The sequence below is a fragment of the Vigna radiata genome, chromosome 9 (assembly GCF_000741045.1).
Source record: "Vigna radiata var. radiata cultivar VC1973A chromosome 9, Vradiata_ver6, whole genome shotgun sequence".
NCBI classification, from domain to species: Eukaryota; Viridiplantae; Streptophyta; class Magnoliopsida; order Fabales; family Fabaceae; genus Vigna; species Vigna radiata.
The window spans coordinates 9,322,337-9,344,167 of NC_028359.1; the positions used below are offsets into that span (position 1 = coordinate 9,322,337).

General features: G+C 34.1%; 3 protein-coding genes and 1 long non-coding RNA gene across 9 annotated transcripts; 2 read left to right on the top strand and 2 right to left on the bottom strand.

Moving 5' to 3' along the window:
• Positions 1-503: 503 nt before the first annotated feature.
• LOC106773773 (tRNA (guanine-N(7)-)-methyltransferase) lies at positions 504-4,509 on the top strand. 2 transcript variants are annotated; one of them, XM_014660521.2, is made up of 8 exons: positions 504-788; positions 1,396-1,452; positions 2,168-2,243; positions 2,567-2,646; positions 2,797-2,846; positions 2,923-3,007; positions 3,151-3,249; positions 3,855-4,509. In XM_014660521.2, exons 1-8 carry the CDS (start codon positions 552-554, stop codon positions 4,074-4,076), a joined length of 906 nt encoding a protein of 301 aa, XP_014516007.1. In that variant the 5' UTR covers positions 504-551; the 3' UTR covers positions 4,077-4,509. The 2 variants fall into 2 exon arrangements, with proteins under 2 accessions (XP_014516007.1, XP_022642139.1); XM_022786418.1 differs by having other exon boundaries at positions 3,151-3,298; positions 3,855-3,961.
• Positions 4,510-5,263: 754 nt separating this feature from the next.
• On the top strand, positions 5,264-15,918 carry LOC106774354 (glycine-rich protein A3). Of its 5 annotated transcripts, XM_014661321.2 has the most exons (4): positions 5,479-5,559; positions 5,659-5,792; positions 6,093-6,449; positions 15,450-15,918. In XM_014661321.2, exons 3-4 carry the CDS (start codon positions 6,104-6,106, stop codon positions 15,662-15,664), a joined length of 561 nt encoding a protein of 186 aa, XP_014516807.1. In that variant the 5' UTR covers positions 5,479-5,559; positions 5,659-5,792; positions 6,093-6,103; the 3' UTR covers positions 15,665-15,918. The 5 variants fall into 5 exon arrangements, with proteins under 5 accessions (XP_014516810.1, XP_014516805.1, XP_014516809.1 ...); XM_014661324.2 differs by lacking the exons at positions 5,479-5,559; positions 5,659-5,792 and adding an exon at positions 5,264-5,336; XM_014661319.2 differs by lacking the exons at positions 5,479-5,559; positions 5,659-5,792 and adding an exon at positions 5,337-5,436.
• On the bottom strand, positions 11,236-15,442 carry LOC111242523. Its single transcript, XR_002669644.1, has 2 exons — positions 13,960-15,442; positions 11,236-12,085 (listed from the first exon to the last, which is right to left on the bottom strand). It is a non-coding gene; the product is annotated as an uncharacterized LOC111242523 (long non-coding RNA).
• A 516-nt stretch (positions 15,919-16,434) lies between the features above and the next one.
• LOC106773571 lies at positions 16,435-18,290 on the bottom strand. The gene has a single exon (XM_014660266.2). The coding sequence runs from the start codon at positions 18,059-18,061 to the stop codon at positions 16,649-16,651; it is 1,413 nt and encodes a 470-aa protein (XP_014515752.1). The 5' UTR covers positions 18,062-18,290; the 3' UTR covers positions 16,435-16,648.
• Positions 18,291-21,831: the final 3,541 nt, after the last annotated feature.

Here is a 21,831-nt window from a genome sequence, read left to right on the forward strand (position 1 = left end):
GTTTAATGATTCTTTGTAAAAGCAATTACCAAAGCAACTAAGAAAACAAATAATCTATACTATTTTTTTAAGGTAAAAATTGTGAAAAGTAAAAATTACTTATCATTTTATAATAACACTAATATTATTTATTTAAATTTTTAAAATGTGAATATAAGTAAGATTACTAGTGAAATAACAAGTACTTAATGGAAAAATTAAACAATACACACGGGTTTATTAATTAAAATAATGTTTTAAAAAATTATGTAGTTAATCAATTTGCATGTAATTCTTTTATATAAATTTAAGAAAGTTTATATCTATGTATCAAATACCCATACAAAACTTATATGATTTTTTCCAGCACTTGTCTATATGAAAATTTTATTAAGAAATTAGTAACTAGTCATTTTTTAGGGATAAATTTGCGTATTTATTAAAAAAAAAAAAAAAGAGAGAGAGAGAGAGAGAAAACTAATCAAAACCTTAAATCAACTAAAATCGAAAATGGGTAAACAAAACAGAACAAGTGAAAGTAGAAAAAACAACAATACCAACAACAACGTTAAATGGCTTATTCTTCTTCTTCTTCCTCTCGTTTGTTGTTGCAATTACAGAGTTCTTCGCAACTAATGTTACGTCTCTCACCCTTTCTCGCTTCTTCTCCTCCTTCTTCTTCTTCTCTCTCTTTCTCCGCAAACTGCCACGTGTCCTCTTCAGCTCAATCCACACTCCAACAGGCACATCAACGAAGCTCAGAAATGGTGGCATTGGAATATGCTGACCTCAATCTCTCTTACAACTTGGTAACCCTTTTTGTATTCCTCATTATATAAATCATATACATATTTTTTTGGGTACTGTTATTTTCATACGTCCACTTAATGGTTTAGCGTGATTTTCCCACTCTCAAACCCATGATTTTGTTTCACATTGGAATATTTCAAAACAAGAAACAAATTGATATAGTTGTAATTGAAAAGTGAAAAGAGAGAATAGTAGTTCTGTTAAAGCACCCTTAGTCCTTAAAAGTAAGAAACTTTAACCAAGTTACTGAAATTTCCCATCTTTCATTTCAGTCCCTAAACTTAATCGCTTGCTGACATTTTTGTTCCTAATGACATGTTACTACTATCATTTTCTGTCTTCAATTTTAGTCCACTCTGATTGACGAATTGTACTTTGTGAGACTTATTTTGAATTTTATCAGTTTCAGGAACTAAGGTGACAGTATTAGACACTTTTAGGGACTATAATGGTGGTTTAAAAAAAAAAATATTAATCTGTGTGATGCATAACATAATACAAGAGGAACTACTATATTTATGAGTTTGTTATTGTGTGTGTTAGTTTTTTACTTTTGGATTTGCTGTTTATTTATTTAACCATGTTATGTTGTGTATCCAATTTCAGGATCTGGGTCACCTCAGGATCAGGCAACATGTTAATCCTCTAAGTGCTTCTTTCTCTGTAATGTGTTTCTTTATAAATTCAATGTCTGCATTCAATTATTTTAGCTAAGGGTTCATGTTTTATTATTATTTTTGTAAGAAGTTGTGTATGAATGAATATCTATGATATTACATACATAGATAAATAGGAATGCAAGTGACACAATCTTCAACACACGTATTATGTTATGGGTTAAAATTTATTGGAAATTATAAAATTAGGAGGGAGACTTGTTAAATAAGAAATGAAACTCACAAAGATCCATGTTTTCCATTGAAGTCCAACTGATGTAGAGCATGTTCAGAAAAGTATGTTTCACTTAAAGTGTAATTTTTGTCACAACATTTGCTTTCAATGTATTCATTGTTGGCCATGTTTATTCAAGTTGTTATACAAAGACGTATAGGAATTAAGAATGTAAATAGAATGCTGAAAATGTAAAGGTCTTTTACTCTATGATTATGCATGATAAGATTGCTGACATCTGTAATAATTACTTTAACCGTCATATTTACAAGGATTAGTAATTAGTTGACAGTATATACATCTGTGCATTGATAGTGTACCAAAATTAAACTTGTGATGCATTGTTGTGGAGATCCAGAGGCAGATACAGAAACAGCACTTAAATAGCTTCTGTGGCATAGAGTTGGACTATTGGTTCAATGAGTCATTCATCATGTATTGAAGTAGCCTTTTGCTTTCCACTGAAGGTGGCTCTTTTTCTTTATAGGTTCCTGCACAAGTACCAGACTGGAACCAGGTCTTTGCAGACCCAATGTTGCCACTCATGGTGGACATTGGATGTGGTAACCTGAATTTCAATGATAAATTGATTTGATGCATTTTTGTTGTGTGTCTGTTATGGACTGGCACATATCATGTATGTGGAAGTGAAGTTAATAATGATGGAACTAGTTTCTTACATGATATAATACCGAGGTTGCAATTGGCTTTTGGTTTGTTGAATCAAAATATCTTTTTCATATTGATATAAGAATCATTTTCATTAATTTTTACCCTTGACATAAAAATGCCATTAAGAATTATCTATTGGACTAGGATCAATGAATCATTTCACTAAGTACACCTATTCAGCATATCTGATGTTGTAATTTGTAAACAATGTCAGGCAGTGGCAGATTTCTAATGTGGTTGGCTAAAAGAACTCCTAAAAAGAGAAACTTTTTGGGATTGGAAATCCGGGAAAGGGTATGGAACCCTTTTCTTTCCATCACTTTTGGTTTTAAATGCCCTCGATAATTGCTTCTTTCAATCAGTTTTTATTTCTTATCTGTTGAGCTCATTAAGCTTTGAATATAGGGGATATCTTGTCTGAAAATGCAATACTTCCTTTTGCAGATAGTCAAGCGTGCTGAGACATGGGCAAAGGATCTGGCTCTCAATAACATGTACTATCCTAAAACTCTATATATGTATTTCTTTTTCAATGCTGGAGTAGTGACTGTTGTTACACTAAAATGCCAGACATTTCATGTTTGCAAATGCCACAATTTCTTTCAAGCAGTTGGTAGAATCATATCCTGGGCCCTTGGTCTTAGTCTCAATTCTGGTGAGTTGCTTTCTGTGTAGCACTGCAATGTAAGAAAAGGGTGCCACAGAGCTAAGGGCTTGTTGGCTACATTGTCATTACTTAAGGGTTTTACATAAAAAGCCTTTCATTTGTGGTTAAGTGATTTCATCCTACACATGCAGTGTCCAGACCCACATTTCAAGAAAAGACATCATAAAAGAAGAGTTCTCCAGAAGCCTTTGGTTGGTGCTATAGTGGACAATTTAATGCCAGGGGGACAGGTATATTTCCGCATGATTGCAACCTCATGCGTGTTCATCTAGAGTTTTGGTAAATATTATTCTGTGAGATTTCCTTCTAATACTATACTGTCTTATTTTAGATGTTTTTTACTTTGGTTGTAAAGAGCTTGCTCCATAAATAAAGACTGAAGATGGACCATGCTATCAATTTATTTAATTGAGATATGTATGTTACTCTTTAATTATTTTTTAAGGAACTGATAATGAAAAAGCTTAGGTTTTGAGAAATATAAATCTCCGAAAATACTTGACACATTAGTTAACCTGTGCTGTATAATATATTATCTTCCAGTTAGAAGACAGTTATCAGCAACACGCTTGAGAGTTTGTACATGATGTTTTACCTTAATGGGGGTAATAATGCATGGAATGGCATTTTCTACATGTCAGAGGAAATGAGTAAAACAAAATTTTCTCACATACACTTTCCCTCTCCTCTTGTGCTTTATATTGATTGTGGGTAGTCACTGTCATAAAGATTGTGGAAGCAACTGATATATACTAAAACAAGAGTCCAGATTCTCTGTTGGATTTTTTTATGTTGTCTTCTGTTGAACATTAAAAATACACCGACGTTATGACAGGTATTTGTACAGTCTGATGTGCTTCAAGTGGCACTTGACATGAGAAATCAGTTTGATGAAGTTGAAGCACTGAAACACATAAATGTTTCCAACCCAGCTATATTGTGTGACAGTGAAGGGTGGTTGTTAAGCAACCCCATGGGAATAAGGACTGAGAGAGAGATCCATGCAGAACTTGAAGGTGCAAAAATCTTTAGAAGATTGTACCAGAAACAGATATGAATATGAGTTCTCAAGATTAACTACTTTGTTGATTTGCTCTCCTACTATGAAGCAAAAAGGACAACCTTATTCATGTCAGACATAAATGGAAAGGAACACTCATGAGACACACTGTGCACTCCACATGACACCTCAAATTTTCACAACATGCTTGGACTTTTTTTTTGTCTGCAGGGTGCTTGCCAATGAAGTTCTCATGGTGCATATCATACCTAATTGGTTAAGGTTTAGGGTTTTTGTATTATGTATTTGAAGTGTAATTTTATATGATCAAGTACTACTACTGTTGAAAAGTAATTTTGTGGAAAGAAAAGTCACAAACTTTTTCCCTTACATAGAAGACTCAACTTGGATCAGTCATGATTTCATGTGATTTTCTGATACAAAGGCCTGAAACAAGAGAAACAACTATATTTTAGTTTCAAATACAATAAAAAGTATACAAGTAGTTGTCCATGCAATTTACAAGGTAGGGTTGGTAGAATGGTAGGCATAGTTTAGGTGAGATTCATTAAGGAATATTTTAACCACAATAGTGTTTTTAACTAAAATTCAAAGTAGTGTAAAGGATAATATATATATATATATATATATATATATATATATATATATATATATATATATATATATATATATATATATATATTCACACATGTCTTATGAGAGGAGGGTATTTTTTAAAAATTTTGTTTGAATATTTTTTTTTTCACTCAAATGTTTGAATATCTCAAAAAGTAATTAAAATAAAATAAAGATTACAGTCTAACAAGCTTGATTGTCTTGCAAGTAATTTATCCTTTCTTTTCTAAACTATAAAATTTATGGGCAATTACTAAAATTAATGTAACTGCATACCTAACAATCACACCAACATTGACTAATGAAAGGAAAAGGACAGCGGGATTCTACGAACATTAACAAAACAACAGTTTTTGGTTTTTCGTTATTTTATTCATGAGCAACAAAAATTATAACTGGTTAGTAACCCATGGTGTAAATATATATTTGTAAAATTTATAATTACATTAAAAATATCCTACAAAATTAATTTAATTGTTAAACAGTTCTTTTAATGATGATAAATTTAGTATACACACAATTTAAAAAAAATTTAATCGATTTAATTTAATATTAAAAATCATTAAACTATTTCATGGTCTTTTACCTGGAAATTGTTTTTGTAACAGTTTTCAAGAAAACGTAAACGCGTAAATATACATGTGTTCCTCAAAATGAAGAGAATGATAGGTATAAGAACAGGTAAAGTTTCAATTTATTCATTCTTATTCTTTTGGAGGCAATTATCTTCTTTCATCAACTTTAGAATATTTTGGAGAAAGCACTCACAAATTCCCTTTGAGTAAGAATGAAGCAACAATGATATTCTTCTTTTCCATGGTTGCTGCTTAATATTCTGTGTGGAAATGAATTCTGTTTCCAGTCTGGTTTGATTGACATGTCCTGATTCTTCTTCTTTTCTTTGGTAAATTTTTGTATATGCTATACAACATGATCAACAGGGTTCTTCATGGTTATTGGATTGTGCCAATTTTAGTGCTTTTGCTTTTATTTTTCTTCTCAGATTCTCCTTTATCTTTTGGCATGATCATGAAGGAAACATGGGTTTGATCAAACTCTGATAGATTCTGAATGCTGTGATGAACCTTGTTCTTGATCATCCATTCAGGGATTGCTAGATATTGATATTGATTTTAGGTTTATAATCTTTTCCTTGCTCCTGTTCAGGATATTTATGAACTTATCCTGAATCATTTTTTGTTCTGTAAGGACACTAAACAAAAAACCAGTATTGATTTTTTTGTCCATGAAGGATGGATTACTGAATCATGTCAAGATTAAGGAATAATCTCATTCCATCCTTGGAAAGATTGGTGTAAACTCCAATTTAATATCTTATTTATAAACTTTTCTGGAATTATAACTGGTTTGTGATTGGATGTAAATGTAAAACTGTTTTTCATTGATCATATTCTTTTTCTTTTTCTTGGTTGTAAGGTTGAATCAAGATGAGCAATAGAAAAGATGATGATGATGAGTCAAGTGAGAGAGGTATATTTCCACATATAGGGTATCCAAGTGCACCTCCCTACCCTCCAACTGGATATGCAGCTCCAGGTTACCCTCCTCCAGGAGGGTACCCTCCAACAGCCTACCCTTCACCAGCATATCCACCACCACAAGGAGGGTATCCTCATCCTGGTCACTATCCTTCAGAATATCCACCACCACCACCACCAGCATATCCACCTCCTGGAGGGTATCCACCTAATGCTTATCCTCATTCAGGGCACTATCCACCAGCTTACCCTGCTCCTCATGGTTATCCACAAGCTATGCCTCCATATTCTGCAGGTACACTTCAACAGTACTATGGAGATTATATATGTTTGAAGTCTTGAAAATAGTAACTTTTCCCTTCCCATACACAATATTATTGAGATACTTAGAATTTACTTTCACATTATTCTGTTAGAATTTATCACAATGAAATTTCAGATATCAACAAACCATATCCCATGGAAGGAAACTTCAAATTGGAAAGTAAGAATAATATACCCAACACAACAATAATTAAAATAATACCAGCAAATAAATCATTCACAACTTAATTTAAGTAGAAAATTATAGCATTTATAAAAAATTAGCAAATCATTCATGAACACAATCCCCTATTACACATTATGACGTAGACTCTGTCACCCGGATTATCTGTCCCTCAGACAGCACTTAAAACAGAATCCCTTCAAAGTGCAATGAAGGTCACTGCCATGAGCCTATAATCAATTCCGCAAGCATTTGTTTCATCGCTCATACTCTTACTATTCTATTGGATATTTCAATGTGGGACTCAAAAAACCGTTTTGAGCAAGGCCCTCTTCACTATCCTTTTGGATATTTCAATGTGAGGCATAAAAAAAACCTTTCTGTGTGATTTAGTTCTTTTAGGAAGAACCTTATTTTTAGTCATAAAAAAACAGAATACAAAACACAAATGTCATCAACATAATTTTGCAACTATAACTTTGTTGAATGGATGTTCGTATAAAACGAATCAGCGGAAAAAAGACACTTTGAGGAAAAAAGACATTATATTTTATTGTGAAGATATTTCGTCAAAGACATGAAAACATCATTAAAATGATAATGAAACTTACCAAAACATGCATCAAGGATTCCGAAAGATCCTGAGATTGTAATCATTTTAGAACACAACATTCTTCGTAGGCCCAAATAATTCCATATGAAGGAGCAATTAAGTTCGATTTAATAGAAAATGTGTCAAACTATACATAGTAGGGGCTGCGCGAACGCAAGCCCCCTCTGCCACAAATTATGATGTAGGCTCTGCCACTAGGGCAGACCTTAGAACAGCATCCCTTCCATGTGCAATGAAGGTCACAGTTCTAGGCCATGAGCCTTTCTGATCACTCATTGACCCCATCCAGGTAAGTATGTTTCTCAATGCCACAAGTATTTCTTTTATAGCTAATGCTCTTTACTAATATATTGAATATCTCAGTGTGGGACTTTTGAGTTGTATTTATAGTAATGTACCTATGCGACTACAAAGTGTATTTCTGATTATGGAAAAACATAATACAATAACCAAGGATTAAAAAATGTCAAAATCATTTTTGATCCAAATGGTTTCCGCTTGTTCATTAAAGAAATTAGCACATAAGTTAAATATGTGGTACAAGGCTCAATAAGGGAAGTCGAGGCCTTCTTCTTAGTTTCTTTGCTGATCTTTCTCGTCTCTTTAGGTTGGTGATTGAAGTCTTTGTTTCTCTAGGTCTTTTTGAGTGATTTGTAACTTTTTGGCCGAGTCAATACCCTTAGGAGTTTTTACGAAGTATGCCATGCAAATCCCAACCTGAACATTGAATGTGCCCTCCGTGCTCTGCTTGAGCTACTCCTTATGCCGAACGACTATAATAGCAAAGGTGTTCGATTGTCCCTTGTCGTAAGCAGTTATGAGATCTGAAATATAACACAAAATTTAGATAAGTTGAAAACATCCAAATTAAAATAGTATGTAATAAAAGGCTTACCGAACACTCTACTACATAGAGTGTCTGAGTCAAGGTAATTGATGAGGTCATGGGAAGGGACTTTGCGAGGTAACTGATTGATCAAGCCAACCGCCTTTATTTCTATTGGTGTCATCATAGATTTCGCCCAAAGAGGTTACCCTTTTGGGATGTTGGGTCTAGTAAAAAGGGAATTTTTATTTCAAACAAAACCTTGACCGACTGGCCTCCATTATTGTGACCTTTAAGAAGTTGGTCTTAAACCCTTTACAGGAAGAGGGTGAACAAAGTCTGGTCTTTCTCCGAAATAAGAGACACTCACAACTTGTTGGAGTGCGGTCGGGTTCAAAAAAAATATAAGAAAGACGTTGGTGTTTGGCCCGGTCTAAGGCCTTGTAGACAACAACAAACGTCTGCATAAAGTCCACCTGTTTAGGTGGAGTTGGATAGGGGCCACATTCAACTATCACAAAACATTCATCTGAAACTCAAAGAACGATAGTCGAACGGACATGTCGCGGAATATTGTCGAGTATACATAGAAGAAGTCCAGTGCATAACCCTCCCTCCCGTTACAAGCCTACTCAGTTCGTTTGCAAACAACAACCTTAAAACACTTAGCATATGTAGCCTCCCTCACCAGGTTATTATGGTCCCTGAAATCCTCTAAAGACGAACCAATGCTGAAGTAAGAAACGTAATTCACGATCTCATGAAGAGCCCAACCATATCCAAAAATAGGTGGCAACTTCGCACAAGACCCTATCCACTCCCGGATGACATCAATCTCCACTGCAGCTGTCGCACCCTCATCGATAGGAGCAACCTCATTATTTATGTGCATAGTTATTCCTTCGTCAACCGAGGCCTTGCCCTGCTCAGTTGACCCTAGGATAGAAGAGTCAACGGATGACGATGACGACTCTGATCCACCATCAGCATACCTCTGGTCTCCCCTCACTACAAACTCCTCAAACGAAAAAAGTTTCACGATCGACATTATCACCTTAGTACAGGAGAATAAGTGAAAACACTTGGTCGCAAAAAGTAAGAAAAATAGTAAGTGTGAAAATGACAGTAACCCCACCCACTATTTATAGCCGAAAAAGCAGATTTTGTAGACAAATCTCAACCATTGAAACCAACACGATCGACGATCCACGAAACACAACCTTTCGTTTTAAACGGGCGCATGAATCTCGATAATCAACGTGTCCCACTCACACCAGTTACATTTTCTTGTGATCGTCGGTAATTACCCACGCGAGCAATTGCTTTTGGACGAGCAGTGTGACAGAATCCCTCTCACTATAACACCGTCCTCCTTGTTTTCAACAAACCTCACATCTCCTTGATAAAAGATATGCAAAGTATGTGTATTGTATAACCGTCTCATCAACCATGAACCAAGTGGCCATACTGTCCTTTTGATCCCACATAAAACAGTTGATTGAATAAGAATACGAACCTGGATTATTCCAAAATTTATAAATACATATTTATTCGAATAATTGAAGAAAGCCAAGTCTACTTAAAACTTGGAAACCCTTTAAGTCCCATAAACTAAACTAAAACAAGTTCTTTTAGGAAGAACGGTATTTTTAGACATAAAAAACAGAATACAACCAAGAAAACGCAGATGTCATCAACATAATTTTGTAATATGACTTAATCCGTAGAATGGATGTTCATATAAAACAAATCAGCTAAAAAGTTAAATATGTGGGATAATAAACATTTTGAGGAAAAATGAGTTTATTTTATTGTGAACGCATTTCGTCAAAAACATGAAAACATCATCAAAATAGTAACGAAACTTACCAAAATAAAATTGCATCAAATACTTTCAGATAGCACAAACATTCCGAGGTTGGAAACATTATATAAAATAACATTCTCCATTGACCCGTCTAATTCAATCTAAAGGACCAATTAAGTTCTATTTAATAAAAAAAGCGTTAAACTATACATAGTAGGGGCTGCGCGAACGCATGCCCCCTCTGCCACAAATTATGATGTAGGCTCTGCCACTAGGGCAGACCTTAGAACAGCACCCCTTCTTTGTGCAATGAAGGTCACAGTTCTAGACCATGAGCCTTTATGATCACTCATTGACCCCATCCAGGTAAGTATGTTTCTCGATGCCACAAGTATTTCTTTTATAGCTAATGCTCTTTACTCATATACAGAATATGTCCATGTGGGACTTTGAGTCGTTTTTAGTAATTATACTAAAAAGATGACCATGAACCAAGTAATTATACTATCCTTTTGATATTACATAAAACAGTTGGTTGAATAGTGGTTGAACAATAATAGAATTAGCACTAACAATAATTATATGAACCCAAAAAGATTATTACTATTTGGACCATTAAGAATAATTATATCAATCTAAGAAATCATTACTACTTGAACCGTTAAGAATAATTATATCAACCCTAAAAAATATTACTATTTGGACCATCTGGATTATTTCAAAATTTATAAATCCATATTTATATTTATTCAGATAATTAATTACTTATTAGGCATTTATTACTAAAGCATTCGTATGATGAACATTGACTTTTAACGTTAAAGATGCAGAAAGCCAAGTCTACCGAACAGCTGAGAGAAGACTTAGAACTTGGAAACCCTTTTAAAGTACCATAAACTAAAAACTAAAACGAGTTCTTTTAGGAAAAACCGTATTTTAAGACATAAAAAACAGAATATAACCAAGAAAACACAGATGTCTTCAACATAATTTTGTATCTGTAGAATGGATGTTCATATAAAACAAATAAGCAAAAAAAGTTCAATATGTGGGATAATAAACATTTTGAGGAAAAAAGACATTTTATTTTATTGTGAACATATTTCGACAAAAACATGAAAACATCATCAAAATAATAATGAAACTTACCAAAATAAAAATTCATTAAAAACTTCCAGAAAAAACTGCCCAAAGATTCTGGAGTTTGGAATCATTTTAGAACATAATATTCTCCATAGGCCCATCTAATTCTATCTGAAGGAACAATTAAGTTCCATTTAATAGAAATCTAATTCTATCTGAAGGAGCAATTAAGTTCCATTTAATAGAAAAAGTGTTAAACTATACATAATAAGGGCTGCGCGAACGCAAGCCCTCTCTGCCACAAATTATGATGTAGGCTCTGCCACTAGGNCAGACCTTAGAACAGCANCCCTTCNNTGTGCAATGAAGGTCACAGTTCTAGNCCATGAGCCTTTNTGATCACTCATTGACCCCATCCAGGTAAGTATGTTTCTCAATGCCACAAGTATTTCTTTTATAGCTAATGCTCTTTACTNATATACAGAATATNTCCATGTGGGACTTTAAGTCGTTTTTACATGATTATGGAAAAACAGAATACAATAAACAAGGACACAAAAATGTCAAAATCATTTTTATCCAAATGGTTTTGACTTACTTCCAACTGTTGTTCATTTAAATATGTGGGATTATAAACTCATTTAAATATTTTGAGGAAAAAAGACATCATTTATTGTGAAACTAATTCAAAATGTATGGTAAAAAGATGTTTTTGGATTAGTGTCCAAAAACTGCATCTATCACAAAATCTGCATTAAACAGTCCAAAATATGTGAAGCTATAATGGCTAATTTGGTCTTAAACAAACACGCAGCTAATACAAATACTCTAAAGTGAATTATGAAATAGGAAATATAGAGTGGTATCCGTTTGTTGTTATTTTATCGTGTGTTCTTCTTGGTAAAGCAGGTACTTTTACCAAATCAGTTACAAAATAATGTTTACGCGAAGCGAAGGATATGCAAGTCTTAGATCTTGGACTTTTTAGAAAAAGTGGTTGTTGTGGGGAGGGGGACGTAATGTGCCCTCCCTGCTCTGCTGAAGCTACTCTTTACGCCGAACGATCATAATAGCAAAGGTGCCCGATTTTCCCTTTTCGTAAGTAGTCATGAGATCTGAAATAAAACACAAAATTTAGATGAGTTGAAAACAACCAAATTAAAGTAGTATGTAACAAAAGGCTTACTGAACACTCTACTACATAGAGTGTCTGAGTCAAGATAATTGATGAGGTCGTGGGAAGGGACTTTGCGAGGTAACTAATTGATCAAGCCGACCACCTTTATTTCCGTTGGTGTCATCATAGATTTCGCCCAAATAGGTTACCCTTTTGGGATGCTCAGTCTAGCAAAAAAGGAATTTCTATTTCAAATAAAACCTTGACTGACTGGCCTCCTTTATTGTGACCTTTAAGAAGTTGGTCTTAAACCCTTTACAGGAAGAGGGTGAACAATGTCTGGTCTTTCTCCAAAATAAGAGACACTCACAACTTGTTGAAGTGCAGTCGGGTTCGAAAAAAATATAAGAAAGATGTTGGTGTTTGGCCCGGTCTAAGGCCTTGTAGACAACAACAAATGCCTGCATAAAAATCCACCTGTTTGGGTGGAGTTGGATATGGGCCACATTCAACTATCACAAAACATCCATCTGAAACTCGAAGAACGCAGCCGAACAGACATGTCGCGGAATATCATCCAATACACATAGAAGAAGTCCAGTGCATAACCCTCCCTCCCGTGACAAGCCTACTCAATTCTTTTGCAAACAACAAGCTTAAAACACTCAGCATATGTAGCCTCCCTCACCAGGTTATTATGGTTCCTGAAATCCTCTAAAGACGAACCAATGCTGAAGTAAGAAACGTAATTCACGATCTCATGGAGAGCCCAACCATATCCGAAAATAGGTGGCAACGTCGCACAAAACCCTATCCACTCTCGGATGACATCAATCTCCACTGCAGTTGTCGCACCCTCATCGATAGGAGCAGCCTCATTATTTATGTGCATAGTTATTCCTTCGTCAACCGAGGCCTTGCCATGCTCAGTTGACCCTAGGATAGAAGAGTCGACAGATGACGATGACGACTCTGATCCACCATCAGTATACCTCTGGTCTCCCCATCCTACGAACTCCTCAAACGAAAAAAGTTTCACGATCAACATTATCACCTTAGTATAGGAAAATAAGTGAAAACACTTGATCGCAAGAAGTAAGAAAAATAGTAAGTGTGAAAATGACAGCGACCCCACCCACTATTTATAGTCGAAAAAGCGATTTTTGTAGACAAATCTCAATCGTTGAAACCAACACGATCAACGATCCACGAAACACAACCTTTTGTTTCAAACAGACGCATGAATCTCGAGAATCAACTTTTCCCACTCACACCAGTTACATTTCCCTGTGATCGTCACAGTAACTACCCACGGTAACTACCCACGCAAGCAACTGCTTTTGGACTAGCAGTGTGACAGAATCCCTCCCACTATAACACACACGGCCCTCCTTGTTTTCAACAAACTTTCTCACATCTCCTTATAAAATATATGCGAAGTATGTGTAATGTATGACCATCTCATCAACCATAAACCAAGTGGTCATACTATCCTTTTTATCCCACATAAATCAGTTGATTGAACAAGGCACTAAGAATAATTATATCAACTTGGCTTATTCCAAAATTTATAAATATATATTTATTCGAATAATTGAAGAAAGCCAAGTCTACTTAAAACTTGACACCCTTTAAGTCCCATAAACTAAACTAAAAAAGTTCTTTTAGGAATACAACCAAGAAAACACAGATGTCACCAACATAATTTTGTAATATCACTTAATACGTAGAATGGATGTTCATATAAAACAAATCAGCAAAAAAGTTAAATATGTGGGATAATAAGCATTTTGAGGAAAAATGAATATTTTATTGTGAAGAAATATTTCGTCAAAAACTTAAAAACATCATCAAAATAGTAACGAAACTTACCAAAATAAAATTGCATCACAAAAATTCCGAGGTTGGAATCATTTTAGAACATAACATTCTCCGTAGGCCCATCTAAAGGAACAATGAAGTTCGACTTAATAGAAAAAGTGTTAAACTTTACATAGTAGGGGCTGCGCGAACACAAGCCCCCTCTGCCACAGATTATGATGTAGGCTCTGCCACTAGGNCANACCTTAGAACAGCACCCCTTCNTTGTGCAATGAAGGTCACAGTTCTAGNCCATGAGCCTTTNTGATCACTCATTGACCCCATCCAGGTAAGTATGTTTCTCNATGCCACAAGTATTTCTTTTATAGCTAATGCTCTTTACTCATATACAGAATATTTCCATGTGGGACTTTGAGTCGTTTTTACATGATTATGGAAAAGCAGAATACAATAAACAAGGACACAAAAATGTCAAAATCATTTTTATCCAAATAGTTTTGACTTACTTCCAACTGTTGTTCATTTAAATATGTGGGATTATAAACTCATTTAAATATTTTGAGGAAAAAAGACATCATTTATTGTGAAACTAATTCAAAATGTATGGTAAAAAGATGTTTTTGGATTAGTGTCCAAAAACTGCATCTATCACAAAATCTGCATTAAACAGTCCAAAATATGTGAAGCTATAATGGCTAATTTGGTCTTAAACAAACACGCAGCTAATACAAATACTCTAAAGTGAATTATGAAATAGGAAATATAGAGTGGTATCCGTTTGTTATTATTTTATCGTGTGTTCTTCCTGGTAAAACAGGTACTTTTACCAAATCAGTTACAAAATAAGAATGGTTTAATCAATTAGGCTAGCTCATTACTGACATACCTAGGTAAGTCTGCTAGAATTACACCTTAAGGAATTAGTGATGCTAACAAAACAATGTCACAAAAACCCGTATGCACACACTTTGAAGAACAAAAAACTATCAAAAATATGAATTTCAATAGAGACTATTCTGCATGCACATTATGATATATTTTTTACTACAAATTACCATAAGGGTTGTAAAAAGTACTTATGAGTCAATCTTGGTGAACATGGTATAGCAAAGTTTAACAAAATGGTATCCTGTTGATACTTCACTAAGAGACTGATAAAGTATTGGAGGAGATCTTATGTTCATAAAATTGTTAAGCAAAAGATCAACATGCTTCAAGAATGTTGATACTCAGCAACATATAAGCCTGGGTTTTGGCTTTCACAATTCCCTCTTTGGACATATCTTATTTGTTGCTTACTATTTATTCACAGTTGACCCCAAATAGATGAAGTTAAATTCACCTAGCTGTGTTTTCTTCAAATAGAATGTATCGACCAATTAACTAGTTTGTTTTCTTCAAGTATAATGTATTGATGAATTAACCAGTTTTAAATAGGCAACAATAACAGCCATGTTATCTTATTTAGTGAGATAATGTTTTTATTGTTATTGTTGGTAAATAGTTCTGATATGATTTCTGATATGGCTTCTGATATGTAGGACGTGGAGCTGGCATGGGAGGACTGTTAGCAGGGGGTGCTGCTGCAGCTGCTCTTGCTTATGGTGCTCACCATTTGTCTCATGGACATCATCATTATGGACATGGTGGTTATTTTGGTCATGGAAAGTTCAAGCATGGGAAATTTGGCAAACGTTGGAAGCATGGAAGGTTTGGATTTGGCAAGTTTAAACATGGTTGGAAAAGGTGGAAGTGATGAAGTGACCATTGTGTTAAATATGTAATTCTGAGTAATGGTGAATAATGTTTACAATCTCTGCTTGATAGCAGTTCAGTAAATTTGAGAGCAAGAAACTACTACTGCGTGGCATCCATGTGCAGCTACTTGGTTGTGATCTAAACATCTCTCATGCATGTTATTTATAGCTCACACTATTTACTCTTTCACCTAATTGTGAGCCTTTTACTTTTGCATCAAACCAGTTCAAACAGATCGTTGACACTGCATAATTTTATCATGTCAAATCTTCTATAATAAAAACTAAATACATACTTATTTTCTTAGAAATAGGAACCAACTGGAAAAAATGAAAAACATCTTTTAAGATCACACATATAGCTTGGTGAAATATTTACATTCAAATCATGTTTCGATAGAAGAACTAATTACTGTAAACTGAATTGCTTAACACTTAGAGTCCCTTTAAAATATTTCAACAGAACTAAATTGAACTGTATAAAAACGTTGAACTGTTTAAAATAAAAATTTGCAGAGAATTGTTTTATTAATTTGACTATTAAGAATTGAATTACTCCCATATAGGATTCCTTGAACTAAATTAAACGATAAATCATGTATTACTCTCAGGGTATGCAGAGGCTGAGTTGGGAGGGGTTTGTAAACTTCATTGGAGGGTTTCTGAACACTCTCAAAGTGCTCTGAGTTGTAAACACTCGCAAACAAATATATAAATGCATCTGTGCTAACAAGTAAATAGAAAAAAAGAAAATGACTTTGACTAGAAATTTATGTTATCTTTTGATATTCAAATGAAATATATATACAAAATATACTTTCACACAATGACATTTGACTAGTCTAGTTTTGATTTGCCACATGTACAGATCAGACATACATATCAAAAGGACATGACATGCACCCTTTTAGACAAATCATCAGTAATTGGTAGCAAAACTTGTTGAACCCCTACAATGATTAGACTAAGAATTCATGGCTCTATCAACTTGTAGATTCAGGTTCCTCATGCTTCTGCTGGAACCCATAACTCCCATCCTGTTGCAAACCCATGTCATAAACTTCAGAACTTGCACCTCTACTACCTCTTCCTCTTGGTGAAGCATACTCTAAAGTCCTGTTAGCAAACTTTCCTCCACTTCTGCCTCTAAAGGAATTGCCCCCTCTCTGTTTCCTGACAGAACTAACTCCCTCCGAATGCAACTCATTAGATCCATCATTAACATCCTTGGAGAAAACCCTCCTTCCATTACCCCTCCTCCTCCTCAACCTGTCATCAAAACTTGTTTCATTCCTCCCAAAATTTGAAGAGGGAGGAGAATGCTCTCCACCATCAAACCTTCCATTTGCATTCCTCTCATAATTCAAACGAGAAGATCGCCCTCCATTGTTAGACCTACCAACATCATCAGACAACACCCTCCTTCCATTTCCATTTCTTCTCAACCTACCATCACCCTCCACTCCCTTCCTCCCATGAGACTGCACTCCATTTCTACCGACATTATCAGACAAAAGCTTCCTCCTATTCCCATTCCTTCTCAAACCAACCTCATCCTCACCCTCAACTCCATTTCTCCCATAATTCACATTAAAAGATGAAATTTCTCCATCAACATCCTCCAACAAAACCCCTTTTCCATTCCCATTTCCACTCAAATCCCCACCATACACAACCCCTTTCCTCCCATTTCCCATTTCACTCAAACCTTCACCAAACTCAAATTTCTTCCCCCAATTCCCCTTTTCACTAAGCTGTCCACCAAACTCAATCTCCTTTCCCCCATTTTCCTTCTCACTCAACTTATCATCAAAAGCAGTCCCCTTTACCAAACCCCCTCCTTCCTCATCATACCCCTCCTTCACCAGCCCATACCCATCAACCCTCCTATAAGGCTTCACACTGTGCACCACCCCTTTGGGGAAAAACCTAGCAGATGGCAACTCATCAGGGGTCTCAAACAACACAGGCCCATCCTTCTCACTCCACATATCAAACCCACCAGGCCTCTGAAACCTGTCGGCAAGAACCTTCACCTGCTCATCAGCCCCAACAGAGAACAGATTGGGCGCCGCCGCCGCCCTATCCACCACCTCCCACGGCCGCTCCAGCTCCGACACCGCCGCCTTCAGCTCCGCCCGCTTCCTCATCTCGTATATCTGCCGCTCCCTGGACAGACGCGCCTTCAGTAACTGCTTCGCCTTCTTCGCCTGCATCCTTTTCCACACCCACTTCGACACGCCACCCGGGTACGTGCGGGGACCCCCACCCATGCGGATTACGGTGCTAGCACGTGCGGGAGGATTGGGAAGAAATTGAAGGGTTTTGATGGGGTTGTGGAAAAAGGGGCATTGGGAGAATGAAAGGTGGTGGTGTTGAGGGAGTAAAAGGTTCATCTTGGGTTTGGTTTCAAATGCCCACAACACCAATATCAGATTTTGTTAAAAAAAGTATGAATTTTTTGCCCGAAATGAAGAAAATTTTCAGAATTGAATGGTTCTTTGGAAGGCACTGCAATCACAAATCCCTAATCCTCGTTCATTCTTCCTCGTATGGTGTTGTCCTTCGCAGATATGGCTTATTTTGTGTGTTACTGTTAAGTCGTGTCTGGTTGCATTTGCAGGAACGACGTCTTTAGAAATTATAATATTTTTAAACAAAATATCTTTTTTTTTTCTTACGTTTTTTTATAATTTTTGTGTTTGGTTTACAATAGTAGTATAGCAGAACAGAACCAAGTTCTTAACTAAACTGTGTTTAGTATTTTAATTTTAAATTGTAATAATCAATAATATATTTTTTCATGCCAATGGAGTGACTGAAGTAAAAGGGGTTACTAAAAAAATAATCTTTTTAAAATAAAACTTTTTATATTAGGTTTACAAAAAGTGGGTCAGACCAACCCATCTTTCAAATGTGAGTTAACTTTTTTTTTTGTCCGCTCCACATAATATATAGTGCACGAGCCGATGTATCCACCTCTTATAAGGATTGTTTATTTTAAACTTTTGTTATTTTGAATTAACAAGCATGATGCATGTAAAAAAACTAGTGTAAAATAAGTTTGTGATTATTTATACTAGTTATAATTTATCAAATATAAAAAAGGCATGTTACGTAATTGTAAATAAAATAAGGTTAAATACTTACTTTGTTTTCATATTAAGAAGTGTATTTCTGTTTTATATTTAGTTTTAAAAATGAAAACATTGAATCTCTATGTTATGAAAATTGTATGAATAAGGTCATGTCCATTAAGTTGATAGTAACAATGTTAATTTCATGTTGATGTGGCATACTTTTTCTCTTTTCTCCTCTGCTGTTCAGTTTTTTCTCTGTACTATTCAGTTTTTTCTCTCCCTTCCAATCTCGTAGGGAAAAAAATAACTCATAGGGAAATCATATTTTCCTCATCTAGCCATTATTGTAGTCATTTTTCCACCTCTCAGCTTTCCTCCATCAAAACACGATTTCAGAATCTCAACCAATCCATGGAAGAGCTTCATGTTCTTCTAGTTGTTTTTTCTGCCCAAGGTCACATCAACCCTTTGCTTAGGCTGGACAAAAGCCTGTTGATGCGAGGCCTTCACGTCACCCTTGCCACCACCGAATTAGTTTACCAAGGCTAGAGCGGTTTTGTTCTATGCGGGTTTTCCTTATTTTCTAAGTGAACTTTGATATGATCAGTTGCTCAAATTAGTACCCTTTCCTCAGTGAATTGATTCAAAATAGTTTCGGACATGAAAACTCGTACCAATTTGCTCAACTGTTCAAATTCTAAGTTCTCTCAATCACACAAACCCAAGCACAAAATCATGAACCAATAATTCAATTTAAAACAATCTTACACACCAAGAAAATTCATCAACATACAAAACATCAAATTATCAAACTCTCTCTCTCTCTCTATCACACACACACACACACACACTAAAACAACTAACTTCCTTTACCTTGACAAAGTTGCTCAACAAACCTCAAAAAGTCAATATGCTTCCTAATTCACAAATAATTATTTTTCCATACCTAAAGAAAACATCAAAATAGTCTAACCATACCAAAAAAGACAATGATTAACAGATATTCAAGAAACACAATACAAGAACACATGCGAGCAAGAAAACCCTCGCATCCAACTAGATGAAATAGAGAGAACAAGAAAAAATGGTTGAAAACTAATTTACATAATGGAAAAACTAATCGATCCAAATTGAAGAGTTCGGCATAAGGATCAATCTTGTGGTCTGAATTCTTCAATCAGACAAAATAGAGAGAAATTATAGAAAACTCTATAAAAACTATTTCTAAAAAGATAATATATGTTGAAATAATAAAATTAATTAATAGAAGACCGTTTAAATTAAAACCCTTTAATATTCAAATAATTGTGTCTTCCTATACTTTTAACACATCATTTTCTATATTTTTACCATAGTATTGATTGCATGATGACATTCTTTCAATAATTTCAAATATATTATAAAATATTCTCATAAACATATAATTAAAAACTTTTATCATTTTTTCCCTTAAAAGTTTATTTTGTGAATTGAAATCACTATAAATTGTTCAATGCATAGTCAACCCAAATATTAGAAAAAAAAAATAATCAAAGGCTTTACTATTTAGCCAACGAAATTATTATCATTGTAAGATATAAGTTTCCTGAATAGAACAAATTTCAGAATGAGTAATTTAAAATAATTAAAGATTTATTTTTCTAAATATAACTTTTATAATATTTTTAAAACATGAAATTTAAAAGTTTCTAATACTTTCTTAAGGTTGTTTTCAGAACTGAAAAGATTTTAAAAAGTTATTTGTATTATTCTATCAATGAGAGGTGTGAAAGGAAAGTATGAAAATAAATACAGAAATAAAGCAAGCAATTGCCTTTCTTGACAAATCCTATTTGTGTTAAGGACATTACTTCCTTACCTAAAAAGTTTTGTTTTTTCTTTCAAAATTTAATGACACAATTATATATAACAAATTGTTGTTTGGGTTATGTTTCTGTTAAAGGCATGTGATGTTTTGAAACATAGCTTTCTTACCTAAAATCTCATTGTTTCTTCTTCCAAATTGTTGACACAATGGTACATATATAATTAATGTCCATGGATTATACATAACATTTAAATTTAAAAATGTTTGCTTGAATAATGAGACCATGATTGTTTTCTTAGGCTTTTTCTTCTTGCATTCATATAATTTTTTATTGTATCTTCATAGTTTTTTAAATGATCATTTTATTCTATATAAAAATCACTTCTAAATTACTTGTTTTAGAATTATTTTAGGATATGATTTTTAAAATAGGATTTTTGGAATAAAACTTTTAGAATTTTTTTTTTTTGAAACTGATGAAATATATTTAAAATGAGTTTTCTGGAATAGAATTTTCTAAATAAATTTTTGAAACAAACTTTCCATGACTTGCATTCAAGGACATGATTTTCGAAATAATTTTTTCAAAATATACGAAATACATTTTAAAAAGAGCTTTTTGGATACAGTATGAGGGTATTTCAGTCTTTTTAATGCTAATATGGGGTGCAGATAGTAATGAAGGGAGTACAGAAAGTAAAATATATTTTTTTCAAAAAGTGATTCAACTTAAAACAAATCCAATTAGGTAATCCCATGTGATTAAGAATATTACTATGAACTAATCTTTGTTTTACATTTGAAAAAAAAAAGTATTATCTAAGTATTACATTATACAATAATACCATGATGCATGTTAAATAAGCACTTATTTTGAGGAAACAAACAAAAATTCAAAAGAACATTATAAGATTCTTTGTGGGAAATTAAAATTCATGCAAACAACTTGCAATTTAGATTTCAAAGATTTTTTTCAATGGCCATTAATAAAGGTCAAAACCAAACTCTCTCTCATTCAAGTTTATACCTACCAAAACCATATTTTATTAGTAGTCAAATTGTACACAATTTGTCAAAGAATGAAGAACAAGAAGAAATCACTTATAAATTGTGATTAATTAACAATTAAACATCACAAATTAACTTTCTTTATATACAAGTTATTTTCAGAAATGACTTTGTGTTAAGAGACAAATAGTTTGCTTCTTAATCTAATTATTGTATATTTATGGCTGTAATAAAATCTTGTGGGAAAATAATTGGATTGCTTTGAAAATTG